Source organism: Panthera leo, chromosome B3, assembly GCF_018350215.1.
Source record: "Panthera leo isolate Ple1 chromosome B3, P.leo_Ple1_pat1.1, whole genome shotgun sequence".
NCBI classification, from domain to species: Eukaryota; Metazoa; Chordata; class Mammalia; order Carnivora; family Felidae; genus Panthera; species Panthera leo.
Window position 1 is genome coordinate 92,948,230 of NC_056684.1, and position 25,522 is coordinate 92,973,751.

At 35.9% G+C, this 25,522-nt stretch overlaps 2 protein-coding genes across 9 annotated transcripts in view; one reads left to right on the plus strand and one right to left on the minus strand.

Annotated features, from left to right (window-relative positions):
* CB3H14orf28 (chromosome B3 C14orf28 homolog) overlaps positions 1–774 on the plus strand; it is an 11,807-nt gene extending 11,033 nt beyond the window's left edge. Inside the window, exon 6 of the mRNA XM_042943053.1 lies at positions 560–774. Within this exon, the coding sequence (XP_042798987.1) occupies positions 560–562 (3 nt within the window). The 3' untranslated portion in view covers positions 563–774. The remainder of the gene's footprint in view (positions 1–559) is intronic.
* An 8,304-nt stretch (positions 775–9,078) lies between these two features.
* The window catches only part of KLHL28 (kelch like family member 28), a 35,114-nt gene continuing 18,670 nt past the window's right edge, over positions 9,079–25,522 (minus strand). For all 8 annotated transcript variants that reach the window (XM_042943056.1, XM_042943062.1, XM_042943061.1 and 5 more), the window contains 3 exons: positions 17,344–17,787; positions 15,198–15,406; positions 9,079–13,640 (listed from right to left, as the gene is read on the minus strand). In XM_042943056.1, the coding sequence (XP_042798990.1) occupies positions 13,477–13,640; positions 15,198–15,406; positions 17,344–17,787 (817 nt within the window). In that variant the 3' untranslated portion in view covers positions 9,079–13,476. The remainder of the gene's footprint in view (positions 13,641–15,197; positions 15,407–17,343; positions 17,788–25,522) is intronic.

A 25,522-nucleotide genomic window follows, 5' to 3' on the forward strand; every position in this document is an offset into this window, starting at 1 on the left:
TATAAGCAGATAACTCCTATGACACAAAAAGCTATACATGAGCATATCAACAGTTTAGTTTTATAATTAAATGATTAAATGATATTTAATTATTTGAAAATAATTGTAGTGTGCTATAGGCATAAAGAAAGGGTAAGCAGTTCATGCAAAAATGACTGCAATTATTGCTGCTGAATTACAGCCAAAGAAAACATTTATATTCTCATTTTCCTTTGTCAATGCTCTAACATTTAAAATCAGCACCAAAATTTTCTGCCTTAAAAGCTACAATCACACAGCTTCTGAAATTCATTGCAATGACTTAATGCCTTACTAACAGGGGTTCCTACCCACCCAACTGGCCCCAGGGTTCACTATCTGGTCATGTAGACAGCCTAAAATTTAATTTGATCCCAAAGAACACAACATTTGACTCTTACCTTAAGTTGAGGAGGAAGATAATGGGGAGGCCTCTGGAGCTAGATGATTTCTTTACATGCTGATTTCTACCAAGAATGTGTATTATATTATTTACCCTCAGTGAGAAATCAGTTCCATAGTCCATCCATTGTTTTCTCAGTGACGTCTTCTGCAAGGTATCAAGAGGACTATCACTTGAAAAAGTGAGCTTCCCCAGCAGGACCCTCAAAAATGATGTGGAATGGAAGAGCAGCTTGGAGAGCAAATGTGAAGACAAGTTAGCCATAATAGTTTGTATGCTTATTTACAGTTTCATGACTTGCTTGTTTTCCCTTTGAATTTTGCAAAGTCTCATTTTTAATATGATTATAAAAATAATACATAAGCCAATTTAAAACTCAGTAAATCCAAAAAAGAATAAAGAAGAAAATGATCATCCATGATTTCTCCACCCAGTGATCATCATTAGTTCACACTAGTAAAGCCTTTTTGAAAAGTCCAGCGTAGCTTCATAGTACTAAAGAGAATCAAGAGCCAGGGGGTTAGGGCTTCGAAGAAGTGTATGCTCCTGGGGGCCAGCATAGTGGTAAGACAAGTTATCAACATGAGAGGAAAGTAAAGACTCTGAAGAAAAGTGCTGTGGCCACCTGTTCAGATGTTTCTTCCTGCCTGAACACGTGCTTTTAGAAGCTTTCATCTTCCCAAACCTTCAAGAACTAATTATTTTATTTTATGGAGGATGTCATTTCTCTACACTCCTCTACCAACATCTCACAACTAGTATCCCAGGTGCGAGAGTCAGGAAGCAAGGCCCTGGTGGTATAAATTGTCCCGAAACAGATACAGCTAAACAGATTTTGTTTCTCTGTTAATCTAATGGTATAACAAAGAAAGATTAAAATAGAAAGATTAAAATAGACTGAGCATAATTAGCTTGCTTTAAGGGTAGAGTAGGAAGAAAGCATAGCGAGGGAGTTTGTGAAAAGCAGGCACAATAAATAGTTCTGCATCTCCAACATTTGGGAATTTTAGGTCAGAAAAAAAGAAGAGGAAAGGAGGCAGCAGGAAGCACAGAAAAGCTGACTTGTGCTCAGCTCAAGGAGAGACCAGGTTAAGGTTTGGAGAGCATAACTGGCTGGCCAGAGAAGTTTTTACCCAAGCAGGCTAAGCTTGATTTAGGGACTACAAGCTAGAACAAGTTAATAACAGACATTCTCTGCAGCATTTATATAATACATACATACTATCTACTATTTGCTAGTTGAATTGGGTACTATTTATGCCCTGGAGGCAAGTACATGTCTAGAAAAAGGGAAGGATGAGTGAATCAATGATGACTGTATAGAAGGAAGTGCTATGGCAGGGGCAGTACCTCAGGCTTACAGAGAGAGTACAGAGGAAGGGTAGCTCTACATGATAATCTGCTGTGAGGTCTTTGAAACGGGCCTTCCACAGTTGCCTGCCTAGCATCCCTGGAGAAGGTTTGTAGAGGAAAAAGACTAAGGATTGCCTAACTTGTGCTTCCAAGGGTAATGGTGAGGTCTCATTATCTCTGCCTCTACCTTCAAAGCCTAACCACCTTTAATCTCCATTAGAAAGCTATAAATCCTAAAATTAAAGAGAAAACAAATTTCAAACATCATCAAGTTTAAAAAGGAATTTATTGTAGCTAAAGTATTCCATGGGATTAATAATGTCAAATATTTTCTACTTCTGGTAGAAGGGAAGAGACTTGAGGAAACTGAGAGAACCATTGGGACTGGTCTTCTTTCAATACTTGGGGAATCAGCTGTCAACTGGACTTATGGAGGGACAGGAAGGGGGTGGGGGTGGTCATTCCCGACTCCTGCAGTTTTTCTACATCAACACGAGGGGGCAGAAGCTCCTCAGTATGGAACGTGAGAAACCGAGGAAAGAGCCATACCTGAACTTTTTGGCCTTAAAGTATTAACCTACTTTATAATTTGGGTGAAGGAAATCCAGTTTTCCTTTTTTTCTGTGACACTGTACACATTCATTTAAAATAACTTTTTTAATGTTTATTTTTAAGAGAGAGAGAGAGCCAGAGAGATACTGGGGCGGGAGGGGGTACAGGGGCGGGGGAGGGAGACAGAAGCGGAGACACAGAATCTGAAGCAGGCTCCAGGCTCTGAGCTATCAGCACAGAGCTTGATGTGGAGCTCTAACCCACAAACCATGAGATCGTGACCCGAGCCGAAGTCGGTCACTTAACCGACTGAGCCACCCAGGCCCCCTGGCACTGTACACATTCACAGCTTGGGAATAACATCTTTGATGAGGTTGGCTATACTCTGCCAACAATACCCCAGCTCAAATAATATTTGCAAATTGACTCCCAGGTTTCGTCATCTACTTCCTCAACTCCTGTAGTTTCCACACTCCCCTCCACTTTCTTCACCTCTTCTTTTGGAAAGGATTAGGAACACCTGTCCCTAAAGAGCTTACAGAAATTCCAGAAGACCTGATTCAGAATTGACATTTTTCACCCATGAGAAAGTTCATGGAATTGTAGGCTTCATCTCTATTTTTTTTTAAGTTTATTTATTTTTGAAAGAGAGAATGTGTGAGTGGAGAAGGGGTAGAGAGAGGGAAAGAGAGAGAATCCCAAGCAGGCTCCACACTGTCAGCACAGAGCCCAATGTAGGGCTTAAACACACAAACCATGAGATCATAACCTGAGCCAAAGTCGGACATTTAACCAACTGAACCACCCAGGCGCCTTGGATCATCCCTATTATTATCAGTTCTCAGTTACTAATTTTTCATGCTATCAAGGAGAGAGAGGTAAGAGTATACCTGTTAAACACCTAGACTCTGAAGCAGATTGCCTGGGTTCAAACTTGGATTCTGGTTGTGTGGCATGGGGCCTGTTACTTAACCCCTCTGTTCCCGAGTTTCCCTACTGTAAGATGGAGATAATAATAGAATATATCTCACAAGTTTGTGGGAGGATTTTAATGATTATGATTAGAACTTAGTGCCTGGCAGAGAGTAAGCACCATGAAAGTATTATCTACCATTATTGTTGATTCCTCTTTCTATATTTTATTAAGAAATAAAATTAGTAGATACGTAGTGCTACTGCAGAAAATGAACTAACATCTGTATGAATATCTCAAGTTTGTTGCTGAAAATAATTGCTGGTATTTCTGTGGCAATTAAGCTCATGGAAAAAAATTATAATATTAAAAGAGTAAAAGAATGTTAAATTCATGAATTAGTTTGAAATGGAAAAACAAAGGAAAAGTACAAATGTTGGAGGAAAGTAAATAGTTTAAATTTCCCTCGATACTAAATAATACCTATGAAATATCACATCTTATTTCTGCTCAAAACCATTTATCCACCAGGTACTGTCCAAAATAGTTTATCTGCCATTGGCTCTAAAAGTTTTTGAGACATAGTCCTCTATTCATTGGGAACCACCTACTCTCTTAGATTCTAACACCCCTGCCTATATAAACTTCTGACTCTAACTGGCCTCATTAGCACAGTAGGCAGCATGTTACTCTCAAACTATTAACCCTCCTTAGGGCACACACAAGAATATCCTTTAAAAGACTTTCTTCCTGATTGGGATGACAGAAGTGATTGGTCTATCCCTATGTAGATCTTGCCATACTTAGTAAGGGATTTAAAGATTTTCATATACTTGAAAAATAAGAAGCTTCCTTTATTTCATTATATTTTAATGTTATACATAATTAGAGCCGAAAAGAACCTGAGGCCAATAAGACCATTGGTAGGTAAATTAATAAAACAGAGTATGAGATACTCTTGTCTATTGTTGATGGGAATGCAAAATGCAACCTCTTAGAAGAATTGAGAAGTTTATGGACTGAATGTTTCTGTCTCCCTAGCGCTCATATACTGAACCCCTATCTCTTCCTTGTAATGGTATTATAAATTGGGGCCTTTGGGAGGTGATTAGTATTAGATGAAGTCCTGAAGATGGAGCCCTCATGAACAGGATTAGTGTCCTTAACAAAAGTCATGAGAGAGCTTGATTCCTCTCTACTCTCCGCCATGTGAAGATACAATGAGAAGTGGGCAGATTGCAACCCTGAAGAGGGTGTGACCAGAACCCACCATGCTGGCACCCTGATCTTGGACTTCTAACCTCCAGAACTGTCAGAAATAAAGTTCTGTTATTTATAAGCCACCCAGTCTACAGCATTTTGTTGTAACAGCCTGAAATAACTAAAGCAGGCAAAATTATATATCATCTATGCTTTGGCTCAGCAATTCCACTTCTAAAAATCTATGCCCAAAAACACACAATGACAAATGCACAAGGACATTTTTCATTGTGACATTATTTATAAGTGCAAAAGTCTGGCAACAACCCAATGACCATCAGCAGGAGACTACTTCAAAGTTCTGTAGTATATCCACACAGTAAGGTACTAAGCAATTGTAAAAAAAAGATTAGGAATTATCTCCATACATTGATATGGAATCTCCAGAACATATTAAGTAAAAAAAAAAAAAAAAAAAAAAAAAAAAAAGTTGAAAATATACTGTCTTTTTTGTAAGGAAATAGGGAAAGGGGTATATTTATTTTTCAATGAAACCAACATCTAATAAAAATGATTACCTATAGAGGAATAAAAATGAACAGGGTGGAAAATATGGAAATGCAGACAAAACTTCTGGGAATGCATCATCTCATATAGTTTCAACTTCAGGATCAAATAAATATTTTATGTAATTAGAAAATAAAATTACATCCAAATATATATACCTAAATGTTAAAACCTGAATTTGAGTAACTTAACTGTATAAATCAATCATGCTTTACTCAAATAAAAATATTTTATTTAACTCTAAAAACATTGCTTTTAGAAGCGCCTGGGTGGCTGAGTTGGTTAAGCATTTGACTCTTGATTTCAGCTCTGGTCATGATCTCTAAGTTCATGAGTTCAAGCCCCACTTCAGGCCCTGCCCTAAGAGCACAAAGCCCACTTGGGATTCTTTCCTTTCTCTCTGCCCCCCTGCTCACGCTCTCCTTCCCTCTCTTGAAATAAATACAGTTAAAAAACGGTAAAAATGTTTTTTAAGTAAGCCCCAGGCCCACATGGGGCTTAAACTCCCAACCCCGAAATCAAGAGTCACATGGTCTACCAACTGAGCTGGCCAGGCACTCCTAAAAGCAGTGCTTTTAACGTTTACCCTTGTGAAATATATCCTAAGGTCAAAAGAGAATCACAGGGACTCTTAACTGCATTCGCTGGCCCTATTTATGCCATCACTGTTATTTTAAAACTATTGTTAAGTGTGTTTAAGATAAATCAAATAGGTAATTATGCTAATGTTGACAGAAACCAAGATTTTCAGGCTAAGAAAAACATTAAAATCCAAGAATTTAAATAAAATCCCTTTTCTCTCTTTTGAAATAAAAAAGGAAGCATTTCCTGACTCTACCTATTGAATAGCCTATAAACAATAACAACTGAGTAGCAGAAAGTACCACCAGCACAACACTGGAATCTAAAATACCACTTCCCAGCAAAAAAGTGCCAGGGACCCTTGAAGAAATGGCTGGTTCTAGATCTGAGGAAGAAAATGTGGAAGAGCCAAACCACAATGATGTTTCAATTTGATACCTGAACTGTGGTTACATAAGAGAAGGAATATCCTTATTCCTAGGACATACATGCTGAAGTATTAAGGGATAAAAGAACATAATGTGTGGTGTCTACTTTTGAATCGTTCAAAACAATAAGAGAAAGGTGATAAAACAAGTGTGGCAAAATGGTAAAAAAACTGGTGAACTTTGGAAAAGGTATTTCAGAGTTCTATTATTCTTACAACTTCTCTATAAGTTTGACATCATTTTAAATCATGTCAAAATAATTTTAATAAAATTTTTTAAAAGCAAGATTTTCAGTGGAACTTAATGGAGGTATCCACTGGACTAAGGCCTATTAATTGAAACACACATATTGAAAGGAATATATAAAGCATGGTAAGTTCATGATACTTGATCACCTTTAGAGGTTTCTAGGGCGTCAATTCATTAAAGATTGAAAAGAGAATGAATCAAATATTTCCCCCAACCTTTCCTTATAGGCCTTATCTCAGGGTAACCAAGTATGTGATAAGGAAGTGTTTTCCTTTATAGGATTCCAACTAATAAATGCAGGAAAAAAAATGACAGAGAATCACTGTTTTGCAACTTAACATAATAATGGATCTGGCAGGGGCACCTGGGTGGCTCAGTTGGTTTGGCATCCAACTTCACCTCAGGTCATGATCTCACGGTTTGTGAGTTCGAGCCCTGCATCAGGCTCTGTGCTGACAGCTCATAGCCTGGAGCCTGCTTCAGATTCTGTGTCTCCTTCTCTCTCTACCCCTCCCCCACTTGTGCTCTGTCTCTATCAAAAATAAATGTAAAAAAAAAAAAAAAGAAAGAAAAAATAATGGATCTGGCAGTAGTTGTTAGTTGTTAATAGCTGCAAAAAACAATCAAGTGAAGAATTTGATGGGGAACTTGATAATGGAGGGGTCAGGTTGACAAGGACTAAATGAAAGCCATGATTAACGTTAGCATCACTAATAGTGGGATAACCAGACATAATGTACCTCAGATGCAATGTAATAGGAAGAATACGCAGCATCAACTACACTTAGCAAAAAAAAAAAAAAAAAAAAGAAGGGAAAGAAGGGAGGAAGTGTGGGAGGAAGGGAGAAGGGAGGAAGGAAGGTATGGAAGGGGGAAGAAGAAAAAAAATTTAATCAAGACTCTATGGTCAACTATGAGAAATTTGAAGACTAAGACAATAGCTAAACAATACCACAAAAAGCAATTAGCCAAATCTAGAATGTGGGACAAGCTACTAGACGAATGATCTCATTTGTTCACAAGTATATGGCATGAAAAGGGAAAGTGGCACAATGACTGGTAGAGGTTGAAAGGGACTCAGAGCTAACAGTCAAACGCAAAGTACAAACCTTCTTTAGATCCTGCCTCAACCGACAACAACAAAAAAATCAGATCAGGGAAATCTGAATATAGATTGTGTACTAAGTATTACAGCAGTATTAAATTTTTAAGTGAGATTATTATCAATGTAATTGCTTAGAGAATGAAAATTTTAAGTGTCCACTATCATTTAGAGATGCAGTCTAAGTTCTTTATCAGTCATATTGCATGTCTGGGATTCTCTTTAAAAATATTCCAGAAAAAAAAAAAAAAAAGGGCAGGGTGAATAGATGAAGATTAGCAAAATTAATTACTAAAAGGTTAATTTTTGAAGCTGGGTGATGGGTATATGGAGGTTCCATTAGTATTAAAAATGAAAAAAAGGAAGCCTGGAAAACACATTAAAACTCACAAAGTATTCTATCTTATCACAGAACTTCCTTTTATGCCTAGTCTTAAGAGTTTGGACTCTTCATTGTAATAGCTTTTTGCATCCCGTTATGAGCCTATCGTACAATCCACTCATCACAGTCTTCCAAATTAAAGTTGAAACTTCTACTCCCATTACTGCTCTAGCCCCAACTAAGAGAACCATCCAGTAATTTTATGAGAGAACACAAGAGGTACAGCTTGAGCTTTGCCAGGATATCACTGTCTTCTATTTTCTCTCTCTGGGGGGAAAAATTAGGTGTATTTTTAATTCCTCAAGTAGACTGAAGAATATGGCTTTACTCCTTTGTGCTATCATGTCTTACACATACTAAGCTTTTAATAACTGTCTGCTGACAGATTTTGCAATGACTTCTGGGTAATACGAAAGCTATCTGTGCATGTCTTAGACATCACAAACCAAAATTCAAATGCATCAATTCAGTCAAGAAATCTTAATTTCAGTATTTTAATAGGTACTCCTAAAGTGCTTATTTGCATATTTTGTCATCTATAATAAATACCTGAGTATATATGTTAAGTTTCTACTTAAACTCTAGGAGTTGCCCTGTTAAGAATGCAGTTCACGGATGGTTAGCTGATATTTTAACCAGGAAACCTATATTCAAGGCAGCTACAAATACTTCGGTTATCCATAATTTGACCAACATTCAATGTTTTGCTCATTAGTGTATTAAATGTCAGGGACATTATTGGGGAATAGTGGTTCACAGAATAACATGAAATCAAAAAGTTGTTCCTATTGGTGAAGTTAACAGTTTCAAGATATATGGATTGCCTAAATATATGAGATATTTCCAATCCTTGCATGGACAGGTTATCTGAATCCATTCAGGCCTATAGTTTACAAATTCCTTAAAGATGGCACCTGGGGCTTAATCCCTTGTTTACAGAGCCTTCCCCGTAGGAGCACTGCTGGTTACCTGATGCTGGCCATAAACGTAACAGAATCCTCTGCAATGTTGCCTTGTCTGCCTCAAGTAAACCCCTTACAAGGCAAGTTAAGGAATCTAAAAGGAGAGAAAGCTGGGACTGCATGGAACTTATAGACTGAACTCTTGTGCTGGCTTTGCTAAAGAATGCTTCTTTAATAAGTGTCTGAGCATGTGGCAGAATTTAGCACGACACGTTTCCATTATAATCTCGTAACGAGGTTGTAAAAGATTAGCTATCCCATACCCACCTCAACTTTTGTGGCCACTACCTGCCTACCAACAAGCATCTAAAAGTTGAGAACGACAAAGTCAGCTTGGGTCAGTTCAAAACATTTGACGCATATGAAGTCATGTTTCTCAAATTTATTTTAAACATTTCACATTAAATGAAATTTAACCATAGTCATTACAGAGCATCACCACAACAGTACACACAAAGAACTTTTAAAATAAAAGACAAAAGAATACAGCCTTCAACAAGTTAAATGCCACTTTACCATGTAAACAAAAATAAAACCCTGATGCTAAAAAGATACATATTCAGAGGTAAGATACATTTACAAAAACATTTAAACATTAACATAATCCACAACTACATCACATTCTTTGCAAGAGAGTACAAATATTAGTACTCTACATCTACAAAATTTCAGAATCCCGTTAAAATCAAAACCATCTCTGGTTTATGATACAGCACAATTCATAAGGCAAAAATAGAGGCATTATCATCCAGTTCTTTAATTTCACTTGTATTTTAAGGCAAACTTGGAACTTTTTGCTTATTATTTTAAAATAAACGGGACTTACACATGATAAGTTGACAAAATTAATAATAAATTATCTCTAGTTAAATATGTATAATATAAAAGACATATGGATAACAATTTTTCTCTCTACAGAGATGTAAACTGGATTTTTATTGACTCCATATTCACACCAGTAAGAAAACTTGTAAACCTATAGTATTTGAAACTTAATGTATTTTTTACTCTTTTCAAATGTCTATCAACACTGAATTAATATACTGTAAGTGAAAATCCAATATGTATCCAGCCACAGAATAAATGTATCTAATTAAACCAGGTCTAATTAAAGTGCTGTTTTACAAAGGAAAGAAAAAAAAAGACTAAGAAGTAGAACTGGATGTTAACTTGACATGTGACATCTTCTAATTTCTTTATTTTCAGACTACAGAGGTTATAGAGGTTATCACAAGTTTATTGAACTTTTAAGCAGTATATTTATTGTAGAATCTGATTTTCCTGAAAATGAGCACTTAGGTGACAATACCAGAAATCCAACACCAAAACTGAAAACAAACACAGCATTATAGGTACATATACTTCTTCAATGTTAGCCAGAGCCTTGTAATAATAGTAAATAATTTTTTGCAGTTTCTACAATTTTGTTTTTCTAATAGAAAATATATTATCCAATTCCAGGAAGTTTAGAGTTCTATAAACATTAGGTTTTCTATAATTCTTTACATGTCAATAAAACCTAATTGGACACTAAAGGACACAAATGTTTATACATAAACTGGGTGTCTAATCACTTCTAGTGATATTGGTTGTAAGGAATTAGATTCATACTTTACCATAATAGTTATTTGGGTACAGGTCTCCCTCACCATACTTCACTCGTTGAGTGAAAAGCCTGTATCTATTATTTATAATATTTCTAGCCCTGACAGAATCTGGCACAATACCACGTGCATATAGTAGACCCTCCATAATTTGTCAAGCTAGCAAAATAATTTTTCAAAACCTAATGCCATTTTCCTACCATTTGATATCACTTTCTATAGTTTGATATCCATTCATATTTAAAACATTATTAGCAATAACCTATGGAAACATCCTTTGGGCTACATTAAAAATCACTTAAGTTCTATTACTATATTTAACAAAGATTAAATACCCAAACATTCCTATAAGATTAAGTCGTCATAATTATGGAAGGCAATTATCTTCCAGGTGACTAGATAATTTCTACTTCCATTGTCACCTTTTTTTTTCCAAAATATTTCTGGGCAATCTTAAACAGCTTTCTTCCCATTGCCTGAGTATATAAAATTATGTCTAATATCATTTATAAGCAAACACTTTGATGAGTTTTGACATGAAAAACATGTGACTTTAAATTCACAATCTGTCAGCAAAGTATTCATGATGAAACTTCTCAGAAATCCATATGAGAAGGTCTACTGTAAAGTTATCAGTTGTCAGGTTACAATACCTCTGGTTGTTATGGATAGTACCGTAGGTTTGGTAAACCCAAAATTAGTTATTTCAAAAGTTTGGGGTTGTTTTCTTTCTTTTTACAGGTTTTTATAATTTTTTCTCTGGTATACAGTTTCTACTATTGCCCAAGATGTTTCACATTTAGTCTTTAGCAAGATAAAGTTTTGAGTTTTCCAAAACAATGATCAATATATGCCTTTGGTCTAATTTACCAAGTGATTCTATGTTTAATAACAATTTGATAGTGGGGATAACACATGAGTAAAACATTAACATGTATAGTACAGATCTGTTTACAATTAAAATAAATTTCTATTGTCTTTCAAATTCCCTTATCTTCTGGGGATAGAAGATTAAAATAGTATAATAGAATGCATTTAATAATATAAACAGAAAAAAGATTGAGTTCAGAATTTAAAATTAAGTAATGAAATCTATTTTAAATTGCTTTTCCTTAAATAAAGTCTAGGCCAATCACAATAGTGCACCTTGTTTCTATTCAACAGATTTATTCAAATCAATTAAAAAGTTATTGCTATATATCATTATGTTATTCAAACAAGCAACATAGAAAATACTCAGACTGTCAATTTTATTAGTAACTTCTGTTGAGTTCTTAATTGTAAGAGACTAAAAAATCACTTGCAAGGTTTTATAATCTGTGCAAATATTCATAAAGCATACTACTTACATGATTAAAGGTGATTTTATGTAGTTTTGCACTATGTATTTAAATCTACACTGGCAGTTTATGGAAGAACAAGAAAAACTGCAAATTGCCAGGCAATAGTTTCCAAAAAATAACATATTTGCTAATGAATGAACCTATGTTTTATAATTACAAATGGCTTCTTAACAATAGTTTGGAATATTATGGCACTTAAGAATGCAGTATGAATTTTTTCTTAGAAAACAAATGTACACTGGTTTTGCAGAGACTATAAAGAGATAGCAGGCAGGTTAAAAAAAAAATCAAGAAAAAGAAAACAACACAACTATAGTACCAAAAATACAAGTACCGACATCCTAATAAAATGCAAAGTAATAGGTTCAAGACTGACAGGTATTTACTAAAACATGCTAAAACAAAATGAGCTAACCACTAATTTTAAATAAACTATCACTGGCTATAGCAAACAGTCTTGCTTGTTTCTTTAGTCAAAGTAGAACCAAATTTAGAACCATTACTCAAGTAAACATCGAGTTCCAGTTTTCCTCAGTAACTTTGTAAAATATTCAATTACCTAAGAAGTGTACAAAGTAATGCATAACTGCCTAGTGCTTCATATTTAATGCATATATTTGTTTTTAAGAAGGACATATAATATCTAGCACAAGAAGAAAGAAGATTAAAAAATGCATCTTTCTTTAAATCACTATTCAGGAACCATGAAAAGTATAACAGGCCATTTAGATGACTCTTGGATGTTAACATTAGCATAATTGCTAACACTTTTAATAAGCACAAATGAACCAAGCCAGTAAAAAAAAAAAAAAAAAAAAAAAAAAAATACTATCAAAACATACTATCATGCATATCTCATACTGAACATTCAAAAGAACATTATAGCCTTGTTATATATCCTACAGTTAGCACCATTTTTATATCTGAACACTTTGAAAAAGCAACCAAAGGTCTTAAAAAACTAAAATGATTATAAGGATATATGAAAAAAAATCAGTATGTACTGAGAATGTAATGAACATTTGTCAAATATTTACATCAACACTGGGAAGCCTGCTGTACTACGGAAATAACAAAAAAACTGAAACTGATATGCTTAACTCTTTCTATCCATGCTTAGTATAGCACAGGTGGGTAGCTAAATCCATCCAGCCTTAACCTGCCCATAGAAAGAAGGCATAAAGAGCAAATATCTGACTTCTTAAAATGAGCCCCCAAATATCATGATAGTAAAAGCATTTGTTCTGCAAACTTCTTATATCCCCATTCCTAAAGCCATTAGTAGGAAGAGTATCCAGATGACTCACTATGGTATATAATTTACAACCCTTAACAGTACCCCCCTCAAAAAAGCAGCCCTTTATTTAAAATGTGAAGCATATGAATTAATATCCAACAGACAGTATCAGCGCTCTGTCTAGTCATTCAATATACTCCAACACTGAAGCATCTCTCATCCTAGGAAATCATGGTGCATATATTAAGTAAGAGGGAGAGCTAAATTTTTTTTTAAGCAGCAAGATTTTCTCCACATGTACACTTATGAACATAAAACGACTCTATCCCAGTATTAGGAGGGAAAAAGTGCACAATTAAATTGGCAAGTTCTTTTTTTTTTTTTTTTAAATTATTGATTCACTGTGTAATCAAGAGCAACCAAAGCTACTTTATCAGTTCAGAGTACCCAAGAGAACTTTGAGTCTTCATGCCATTTCAAGTTAATAAGAAAGTAATGTAGCTTTTGGATTTCAGAAAATTGGGCATCCTTTCATGCGGCACAAGGTTCATTACCACACTATTTCCACAAATCCACACTTGTCAAAGTGCAGTTAATCCAAAGTTGCAGCGACAGTATATCATGCCAGCTGAATCCAGCCACGTATCTGAAATAGGGTCATATTTCTGCACAGTATTCAGATAGGAAGACCCTGAGTGACCGCCGACTACATAAAGGTAGTTATCAATTACTGCAGCACCAACTCCTAGGAAAGGTGAGTAAAAAGAGGGAAAAAAAACATGTTAACCATGAAGCAGACCTCTCACTAAAAATAAATTTGTATTTTAATGTTTTCTTAAAATACATTCTAATAATCTATTATTAGTTATACAAACAATATAGCCATATGTACTTACTGGAAAAAAATCCCTTAACATGAAAGCAAGAGTTCAAGTCTTCCTTCACTTCTCCTCCCTAATCCTATTCTCCCTCTCCTCTACCACAGAAAAATATGAAGAGTATATTATATGTCTTCCCATATGCTTTGTCAATTTATATTTATATATTTTTCAACAAAGCATTCATCTTTATCAGGTTTTTAAATGTCTTCAAATACTTGTTCAAATACATGTTCAAATACTTGTTCAAATACATGTTCAAAAACATGTATTGAACTATATAACTTAGACTTTAAAAATTCTACTGTATACACTGTTTTACACAGTTCTAAACAGAACATGGCTACCTAATGTTTTCTCACATTCTCATTATTTTATGGCTTTCCCTCTTATGCAAGGAAGCATTTCCATCAGCAACTTAAAACTTTCTCCTTAAAATAATATGATTTGAGTTTGGGTTCAAAGATAATTTCCTTCTTTTCCTCAAAGCTGTTTTTGTTTTCTCTGGGAACACTGAAATCCAACCTTTTCTAGATCTTCAAACTCCTTCAGTAGGTGAAAACATTTGAAAGCGAACATATAGACTGATGTACAATAAAAAAAAACAAAAACAAGGGGCGCCTGGGTGGCTCAGTCGGTTAAGCGTCCGACTTCAGCTCAGGTCACGATCTCACGGTCCGTGAGTTCGAGCCCCGCGTCGGGCTCTGGGCTGATGGCTCAGAGCCTGGAGCCTGCTTCTGATTCTGTGTCTCCCTCTCTCTCTGCCCCTCCCCCGTTCATGCTGTCTCTCCCTGTCTCAAAAAATAAATAAACGTTAAAAAAATAAATAAAAAAAACCAAAAACAAAATAATGCAAAGATTCTGGGTGTGTGTGTGTAACATAAAAAGATGACACTTGTGGGGCCTGGATGGCTAGTTGGTTAAGCGTCTGATTCTTGATTTTGGCTCAGAACATGATCTCACAGTTCATGAGATTGAGCCCTCCATGAGGCTCTGTGCTGACAGTGAGAGGCCTACTTGGGATTCTGTCTCTCCTTCTCTCTCTGCCCCTGCCCCACTCGCTTGTGCTCACTCTCTTTCTTGCTCACTCTCTCTCAAAATAAATATTAAATAAACATTTTTAAAAAGATGACATTTGTTGTATGGACAGAGGAGTTTCTGTAAGATACATTCTATTCCCACCATTTCTAAAAATGTGTTCTCCCAACTATAAGAAATGATAATATGCACAATGGCATATTAAAATCACAGTTAAAGAAATCTATTTAATTTTGTTGAATCATTTGTCTCTCGAGTCAAGCAGAGAAGTTTTTTTTTGGCTGGACAAGTAATACTCTTACTATTCCAAGGACCTATTATTATTCTAAGAACATCACTTCTATAAGAAATATTACCCTACATGTTTAGATATTAGTTATTATTACCTGTTCTGGGTTCTTTCATTGGTCTACACACAGTCCATTGATTTTGATGAGGGTCATATCTTTCAATGCTTGACAAATGTGAGACACCATTATGTCCACCCACCACAAAAATAAAGCCTAGCATGACACCCACACCAAAGTGAATCCTTTTATCTGCCATAGATGCAACCATCTCCCAGGAGTCCTTACTTGGATCATAACGCTCCACACTGCAAATATTCACAAAAGAAAGAATTAATTCACATATTCTTTGTGCCACTCTTCCTACCAAAACAAAATTAAAACCTACCATAGTTTTAAAAGTGCAAAAAGTCAAATAAAACAAGAGTAGTTTGTCCTAAATGCTTACTTTTTGCTGATAAAATTGCAGGGATAAAAGCTTACCTTGTGAACTGAGAGCAAAAATAACAATACGTTATTCCCTTATATCATACAAGCAGCAAGATGTATTAAGGACATGGAGCTTTTGGAGTTAGAAAACCTTGGTTCAAGTACTAATGCTGTCTACTTAGGGTTAAATGAACTGAAGCTCTAACACTCTGGGTATGTGTAATCCTGGATAAGCCATTTCCTCTCACCTGCAAAAATGGGGATAATCTAACCTCAAAGGATTCATGTAAGAATAAAGTCAAATGCGTATGTATGTTTTGAAAAGACTCTGAACATCCCAAATTATAGATGTTTTCTAAGGACACTAAGGATCTTTCAAAGAGCTAAGGAAAAGGGAAGATGAAAAAAAAAAGGAAAGGAGAGGAATTTTTTGTCTTATAGAATTCATGGTTTACTGTAAAGTAAACATTGCAGTAACCTCAGAGTGATTTAGGAGAATTCAGGGATTTAAGTAAAGTCTGCATTCCAGATAACACTTGGCATTTCCAAGCTGCATTATGGATATCCAAAGCAAATCAGAATTTCCAAAACAAGCTTCCTAGAAAATCCCAGAAGGCCTCTAAGTCTGTGATTTGCCCTGAAGGGCACAAAGGCAGGCTTGTTGAGCTCCTTCTGGTCCTAACCTAACTTCTCAAGAAAGCCTGAAGCATTTGAGAGTCGGTAGCATAATTCTGGAGTTCAGAACAGAGACCAGACTGTAGACTGACTAGAATATAGACTAAAGTATAAATATTTCTGAAAGAACACCAGAATAAAAGCCATTAGAGCACAATTACTGGACAAGAAGAGTTGATAAACTTAACAACTTAAACTTGAAGATCATTACCTCCCAATAGAATACTCAACCATTTACCTTATAAATTTCTGCCAGCACATTTTCAAAGATTAAAATGCATGTCTGTGCCCCAAAGACTTTTCCTTCAAATAAAGGCGCAATAAAATGGAAGAATACTTTAGCTTACAAAGAAATAAAAATTTATAGATGAAATGCTGTTGTGCCCCTACTTACGCAGTTAACAAACCACAACATACTCTTTCATCAAATACTCACAATCAATAAAACATACACCACTCTAGTTACTATCAGAGATAAAATCTCTAGAACATCAATTTTCAACAACAGTTCAGAATTATGATTAATTTTCCATATAAGCAGTCACTTTATGCTTTTATTTTTCTTGTATATTTTTCTCCTTTATTCAGAGAATACTACAAAATACAGAAATTGCAAATTCGGACTCCAGCAGAACTCAGGTACATAATGATACACACATGATTATAGAGTAAGAATCCAAAAAGGAATATTTAAATAAGGCTTTATATATGTTTATGATGCACTATAATATATAAGCATATAGAAATTACATTTTTCACTTTTTATTCTGTTAAGCAATGCAATAACAGACCATTTATACACACACATGCATATTTATATATATTCAGCACTCAAAATCTAAAGTTGTCCAACTTCATCTTATTTTCAGATTTCTGAATTTTAAAATCTAGCCCAATTATATTAAATGAATGAATGTAAAATCTTATAAGAGGGATTTCTTAGGTCTATATTAAATCATCATGTAAAACAATTACAATTATACTAGTGGAGCAGATTAAATTTCCCAAATGCCTAACAATATTACTTTGAAAATTAAAAAAGGAAGTTCATTCATATATACAAGTTGTGTATGAATCATTATTAACGATACTTAAAAAAAAAAAAATCTACAAGCATATACAACTTCATTAGGTTAAATACCTGTTCATGTGGGCAGGACCATACCCACCAATGGCATATATCATTCCATCCAACACAGCTGCAGCAAAACAACTTCTTGTTGTAGTCATTGGTGCCACATGTTGCCATTTTCTTAATTTAGGAATATACTTCTCTACAGATTGTAAGTAAGATTGTCCATCATAACCACCTAATGCATAAAGTTCTCCTGCAAGTACTACTACTCCAAGGGTACTTCGGCTCTCATTCATTCTCTCGAGAGAAGTCCAGGTATTTGTATCAGGATTCCAGCATTCTACTGAATTTTCATGTTTTCTGATAGTGATGCCAGGACGCACATTAGTTTCAATACCACCTATAACATACACTTTTTGGTCTAAAACACATATTCCAAATTCATAGCGAGGAATGTTTAGGGGTGCCAAACCAATCCAAGAGTCATTCTGAGGAAAGTACATCTCCACACTAAAGAATAAGCAGAAAAAATTAAATTTTAAAAATCAAAATGGCTGAAAAACAAAAATGTTTAAACTCTTTAATAATCAGGGACGTGCAAATTGAAACAACAAACCATGACACACTTTCCAGACTGGCCAAAATTAAAGTCAGATAATAGTAACTGTGGGCAAGAATGTGAGCAAGAAATGCATACTCTGTTGGTTAGCGTGTAAACAGGTTAAACTATGCTGGAAAACAATTTTACATTACCGGGTAAAATTGAAGATACACAAATGCTCTGACTCAGCAATTTCATTCATATGGATCTACGCTACTGAATGCCTGCTATAGCCAGTTTTGCACCCGGACATAGGTACAGAAATGTTTACAGCAGCACAGCACAATCATCCATCAAAAGGAGAATGGATAATTAAGATGTGGTATATCCACCCTATGACTGAATAACTCCACTCCTAGATATATACCCAAGAGAAATACACACATGTATATATATGACGTTCATACCAGCGTAACAGTCAACAAATGGAAACAATTCAAATGTTCATCAACCATAAAACAGATAAATTGTGGCATATCAGAGAATACAACAATGAAAATAAATTATAGGTATGTGTAACAGGAATGCATCTTACACATAAATAATGTCACGGGAAAGAAGTCCAATTCAAAAGGATACATTCTGTATAGTTTCATTTATAACAAGTTCAAAAACATTTCTAATTTCTGGATTAGAAATGAGGATAGTGGTTACCTTTAGGGAGGGCAAACTCCAGGGTGGTTTCTGGTGTCGATCATATTCTTTCTTGAACTGGTTTGTGACATTCACTTTGTGACAGCTCAGTGAGCTGTTTGCTAGGGAATCTGTGCACTTTTCTGTATGTATGTAACACTTTACCTAATTTTTATATTTAACATGTTCATTGCAGAAAGAAAATATATTATATCCATATACTGTAATACCATACACCAATGAAACTAAGTGAACTACTGCTTCGTGCAATCTCACAGGTGAATTTCATAAATTTACTATTTAGTGAGAAAACACATCTCTGAAGAATATATATGCTGCATTTAGATAAAAATGTGTAAAACCTAATGCTATATTGGGGCACATAAATATGTAGCAAAATTACAATGCAAGGCAAGGAAATATACAGAAAATTCAAAACGGTGGTTATTTCTAGGGGAAGAAAGGAGATGCACCAAGGAGGGACAGGAGGGACACAAGGGAATTTAAAGGTATTGTTAACAGTCTATTTCTTAAGCTGGCTGATAGGTACTTGGGTTTTTATTCTTTATATCCTGCATGCTTATTATATATGGCCTCTTGCAAGTATACACATTTCATTTCAATGCCTCCAAACTCAATAGTGCAATGGCATAAAAATATGTTTTCTATTCAGTATGACCAAAGAACATTCATTCATTCAACAGTCATTGAATGCCTATATACAGTTTTGTTATATTGTTTGTTTTAAAAATATGAACTTGTTCCAATGAGAATGATACATCAGGGAATTATTTGACCTTAATGAGAGAAGTTTCAGTGGGGTGGTGTGGCCAAGTCTTGACTGGAGTGGTTCAAGAGAGAATGGGAGGTGAAGTGAAAACAGTGGATATCAACAACTTTTCTAAGGATTTTACTATAAAGAGTAAAACAGACACGAAGCAGTTACAAGGACGAGCAGAGAAAGACCATGGAATTCAGGGAAGATTGATTTAATCTGGGAACTTAAACCAAAGCATGTCTGCATGCTGATGGCAATGATGCAGTACAACGGGAGAAGGCGATGTAAGAGAGAGAGAGGGGATACATGCAAGAGCAGAGTCCTTATGTAGAGGAGAGGAATGGAAGCTAGTAAGTAGAGAAATGGAGGGAATGGTCTTAGAAGTAACTTGGTGGATCTGGAGATCAGAAAATGAGGTAGTTCTCTTCTGATTGCTTGTATCTTCTCAGTAGAGTAAGAGATAAAAGTCATGAGCTGAGAGTTGGAAGGTGAGGGTTGGGGGGTTTGGATGTTTTCATGCAGAGAAGAGAAGGTATAAAACAGTCCTCGAAGGGAGTGAAAGAGTAAACTGGTTAGGGAAAGTAAAGGGGTTGCTGAGAGTGCTAAGGGCCCCAAGTGACACAACTTAAGATGGGTATTATGTGTGCTTCACTGCTCAGGTGCAGCCAGGGCATAAGTAGAGAACTAATTTTAACTAGATGAGTATGATGGAAGGAAAGAAGGGCAAGGGAGCCATGAGTGTATTCAAAGGATGATGACAATGATGTTCCTGGAATCTAAGCTGGGTAAGGAGTGAAGTTGAGGACACTTAGTGATTGGTGAGCAATAAAGTTTTCTGATTATAGGGCCAAAGGATTAAAAGTCTTGAGGTGACAAAAAGTAATTGCAGTAGATGTACTGAAATAAATAAGCTGGCAAGAAATAAATAAGCTGGCTAGTCAGAGACTGGAATGTGTGAAACCAAGATTTTGAAAGTTTGAAGTCACTGGTAATGACAAAGTTGAAAGGATGATCATGAGAATAGGTGCCGAAGGTAAGGCAGAAAAGACTGTTAGAAGTGAGATCAAGGAGAGAGGCAAAGTTGTTGAATAACTGTGGATCATACTACGGGGATGATGAAATCAACAAGAATGTAAGCCAGCTATAAAAATCTTTACTAAATGTAGTTACTAAAGGGACAGCAGATGTTGACAATAAGAAGGGATATCGAATGATATCACCCAATGGCAAACACTTGGAATGAGTTGAGGTTTTTGAGAGAAGGGAAATGAAAAAAAATTGGATATGAGGAACAAAGAAAACACTTACTCAACCTTTAGGACCTGTGATACATGAGGTATGGGAAAACAAAACGGTTTTGAGAGGGCTCTGGCAAAAACAGTATCCGTAAGCATCAGTCATATTTCAGAGTAAGAAGTTAAAAATAAAGATTTTTCTTATGATTGAATATGAATTCTATAGGACATGGCAGACAGCTCTGAGGAGTCAAAAAAAAGAGGGCTGGGCAATAAAGTTAAATTAGATGATATACAGAACCTACAATAACGGTGCAATAAAAATTCTATTTGGGTTATGTGCCAGGTTCCTAGCAGAGAGCTCCTAAACTTAATTTCCTGAGTGATAAGAATATCTTTTGTTTTTTATAATGAGCCCCTTTCAACCACACTTGAGTTTATGCTACTGAGGTGGCTACAAGTGGCCACCTAGATAGCTTCAGCATGGGAGCAGTAGCCAGAGGTACCAACCATGTAATTAACAGTCTGGAGGTTGAGCTCAATCACCAATGGCCAATGATTTAATCAATCATACCCTTATAACAAAATCTCTATTACATTCCCTAAACAATGGGGTTTAGAGAGCTTCCAGGCTGATGAGTACATTGAAATGCTGGGGGGAAATGGGGTGGGGGTGGTGGAAAAGGTGGTGGGATGCCCAAAGAGGGCATGGAAGTGCTGTTCTTCTCTTCACCACACCTTGCTCAATGTCTCTCTTCCATTTGGTTGTTCCTCAGTTGTATCCTTTGTAATAAGCTGGAAATAGTAAATAAGTACTTTCCGGAGTTCTCTGAGTCATTCTAACAAATTATCAAACTCGAGGGGGGTGTTGTGGGAACCCCTGAATTTTCAGTCCTCCATACAGAACTGTGGGTAGCCTGGGCATCCCCTTTTGTGGCTAGCATCTTAAGTGGGAACAGTCTTCTGAAACTATGCCTTTAAGCAGTGGGGTCTGGGCTGACTCTGGATAGTGTCAGAATGGAATTACTGGACCCACAGTTAGTGTTGGAGAACTGGTGTAAGAAAAAAACCTCTCAATGATAACAAGAGTTCAGCTTTGATGATGGATTTTCAGAGATGATTTTTCTAGGTAAACAGAGATACAAGATATAAAGGCATTAGTTCTTATAATCTTTGAGGACAAATGAATAATTAGTTGTAATGAGAGCTTCTTTGTTGGAATCTGACCTGTAACTTAGAGCACTGAGGTGAGTGATGCCATGAGTGGTGTGGCTAAAAGTCCATATAACATTTAATGTATTTGCATAATTAGTCAAAAACACTTTTAATGTACTGCCATCCTTATGACACCCTGTGTAAATAGAAACAACACTGTTCTCAGAGCTTCCTGAGAACTTCCTTAAGCTACCTACCCAGTCTCCACTTCCCTCTTTTGCAGACCTCCTTCCTTTACTAGTTAAAGGGAAAAACAAGCTACTAGATAGTATCTATCTTAAACCCCTTCTCCTTCTCCCACCCCTCCCCACTCCAGCAAACTTATCCTCATTTCTGGTCTTGGAACATAAAGGAGTTTCTCTTTCTTATACTTAAAACCTGCCTTTGCTTTTGGTACCAACCCCTTCCTATCTCCTTTAAACTCTTGCTCCATCAGCGACCATTCCTCTGTCCTGTACCTTTACCTTACCACTCTTTACTGGCATCTGACAGAAACATACTCATGTCTCTCTCTTCCAGAACAAAATAAACAAAAACTTCTCCTGACTCTATCATTGTGCTTGCCTTACCTCTCTCAACTCAGCCAAGATTGTTAAGTCTTCACAGTTTATTTCCTTATTTTTTAAACACAGCTCAATCTGCTATGATGTAGCATTTCTACAATTATGCTGAAATCAATCCACCAAAAGTCACAAATGTTCCCCATATAGTCAAGTCTAAGAGCCACTTTTCTATCTTTATCTTTCTGGAACTTTCTTTAGCATTTTACATTTTTAGTCACATTTCTTCCTTCTTGATACATTTAAATTGCTTGGATTTCATGATACTATCCTCTCTTTTTTTTCCCTCATTTTTAATTTTTTTTTTAAGGCTGTTAAGGCTGACTTTATTTTTTTTTAAATTCAAGTTAGTCAACATACAGTGTATTCTTGGCCTCAGGAGTAGAACCCAGTGAATCATCCCTTAAATAGGACACCCAGTGCTCATCCCAAAATGTACCCTCCTAATGCCCATCACCCAACCACCCCATCCCCCCACCGACTTCGCCTTCAGCAACCCCTAGTTTGTTTTCTGTATTTAAGAGTTTCTTATGGTTTGTCTCCCTGTTTTTATCTTATTAAAAACAAAAAAATAATGACTATTCTCTCTTGATTCTCTGGCCTCTAAGACTGTTCCTGTTGCCCTCATCTTGATTAGTGTTCCCCAGAGGTTCATTTATGAACCAATCTTTTTTCCTTTCTCTGTTTTTAATGGGCAGAAAGAAGGAATATTTAAGCTAGTCCAGAAGACTTCATGGTTTTAATTTATACCTCTAAATGGTACTACATGCCAATAACTTACCATTTCCAGTTCTGATCTCTTTGTTGAGCTTTGCAATCATGTCCAGCTAGTGGGACATCTTTCACTTGGATATTTAATAGGCACTCCGATCTCAGTGCCTATTAGTTTCCCCTCTAAAATGGCTCCTCTTCCTATATTCTCTCTCTTGGTATACATTTATCTAATATCTAACCAAGAAATCAAACTCATCTTGGCCATCCCCTCATATCCATTCAACTAAATCTTGTCAGTCTCTCTTAAAACATTTTTTAATTAATGCCCCCTTCTCTAACTTTGCTACTTCTACCCTAATTGAGGACCTCATAATCTCTTGCCTACACTTTTATAATAACCTCTTTCCTAATCACTCAGATACTAATCCTGGCCTCTCAATCTTTCTTCATAATGCAGTCAAAATGATCTAATATATGAATCTGATCATTGCACTACCCTTCTTAGTTTTTTGACCCACTTAAGAAAAATCTCTTCATCATGGCACATAATACATTCTTTACTTGGTCCATACTGACCACTGTCTACCACTTGCTGGTTAGACCTTTGAACTTTATTTTATTTTTAATGTTTTTTTTTCTTTTCTTTTTTAAGATTTTATTTTTAAGTAATCTCTACATCCAACATGGGGCTCAGACTTACAACCCCAAATTCAACAGTTGCATGTTCCACTAACTGAGCCAGTCAAGTACTGAGCCAGTCAAGTACCCCTGATCTTCAAACTTTATATTCTGGAATACCAAACAGCTTTTTTTTTTTTTTTTTTAAATATTTTAATTATTTATTTATTTTTATTTGAAAGAGAGAGAGAGGGAGAGAGCAGGGAAGAGGGGCAGAGAGAGAGAGAGAGCGAGAGAGAGCGAGAGAGAGAGAGAGAGAGAGAGAGAGAGAGAATCCCAAGCAGGCTCTATGCTCAGTGTGGAGCCTGATGTGGGGCTCGATCCCCCAACCCTGGGACCATGACCTGAGCCAAAATCAAGAATAAGACACTCAACTGAGTCACCCAAGGGCTCCCTCCAAACAGCTTTCAGTTTTCTGCACACCCTATACTGTCATCCCATTGCACTGTGTCTTTGTATACTTCCTGTGATGCCCCTGCTGTCTTTTGCTTGGGTCTTGCTTAGCCTTCAACACAACTTGGACGTTAACTTCTCCACAATATCTTCCCTAAATCCTCCAAGTGGGATAAATGCCTTTCCTTAACATTTCCATGGGATTATTTTAAACACTGCATTAACACTACATATTACAATTACCTATTTAAATATTTGTCAAATAAATAAATATTTGTCTCCTTAACTAAATTATAAATCTGTTAAAGATCCATTACCCAGCATAGTGTATCTGATGCACTGTGTCTACACTATTTTTGCAGAAATATATTGAATAATTACTTAGATTGATTCCACTGTTTCCATAGTTATAAATCATACTGCAATAATACTAGCTTAGGGCAAATGACATTAAAAATTTTTTTTGACAGATTGTATGATGAAAGATTACTGGGTCTAAACACATCAACAGTTCTTATAACTCTTCAAAAATTTATGTCTATTTTTTAAGTTTATTTTGAGAGAGAGAAAAGGAGAGGGGGAGAAAGAGAGAGAGACAGAGAGAGAGACTGGGTGGCGAAAGGGCAGAGAGAGAGAGGGAGAGAGAAAGAATCCCAAGCAGGCTCCATGCTCAAACTCACGAGCCGTGAGATCATGACCTGAGTCGAAACCAAGAGTCGGAAGCTTAACCAGCTGCACCCTTATGTCTATTATTTTTAATATTTGAGAGACCAAGAGGCAACTGGTCGAGAATTTTTACCAGGTAAATTCACACTTGGAATTTTCTGTCATGACATTTAACTAATATGGTTTACTTTATGCCAATAATTAATGCCTTTAACAATAAGAGTAAATAATTTTTATAGTCACTATAACTAATGTTCTACCTACAGCCCAATTTCTACGATACTAGCTTTAGACTATGCAATTAACTTAATTTTAGACAATTAAAATGCACAGTAAGACTTTTTAAAAGATACAGATATATCAGTTGACACCGCTAAAACATCAAGTTTCCTATCACTGGACAGGAAAAAAAGCAATCTACCAAATTTTTGAAATGGCCAGAAAGAAATCCATATTATCAAACACGAAAGTTTTCATGAAGCATTCCCATTCAAGGGTAATGCAAAGGTAACATCCTGCTATATTTTCAATACATAAAGGTTACTTGTATAATGCTCTAAATCAGAGGACTTTTGTAAATAAAGGTTTGTTGGAAACCCAGTCACCTCATTTGTTTATGCACTATCTATGGCTGCACTCACTACAATGGCAGAGCTGAGTAGTTATGACAGACACCATCAGCCCATGAGGGACTTTTGTAAATAAAGTTTTGTTGGAAACCCAGTCACCTCATTTGTTTATGCACTGTCTATGGCTGCATTCACTACAATGG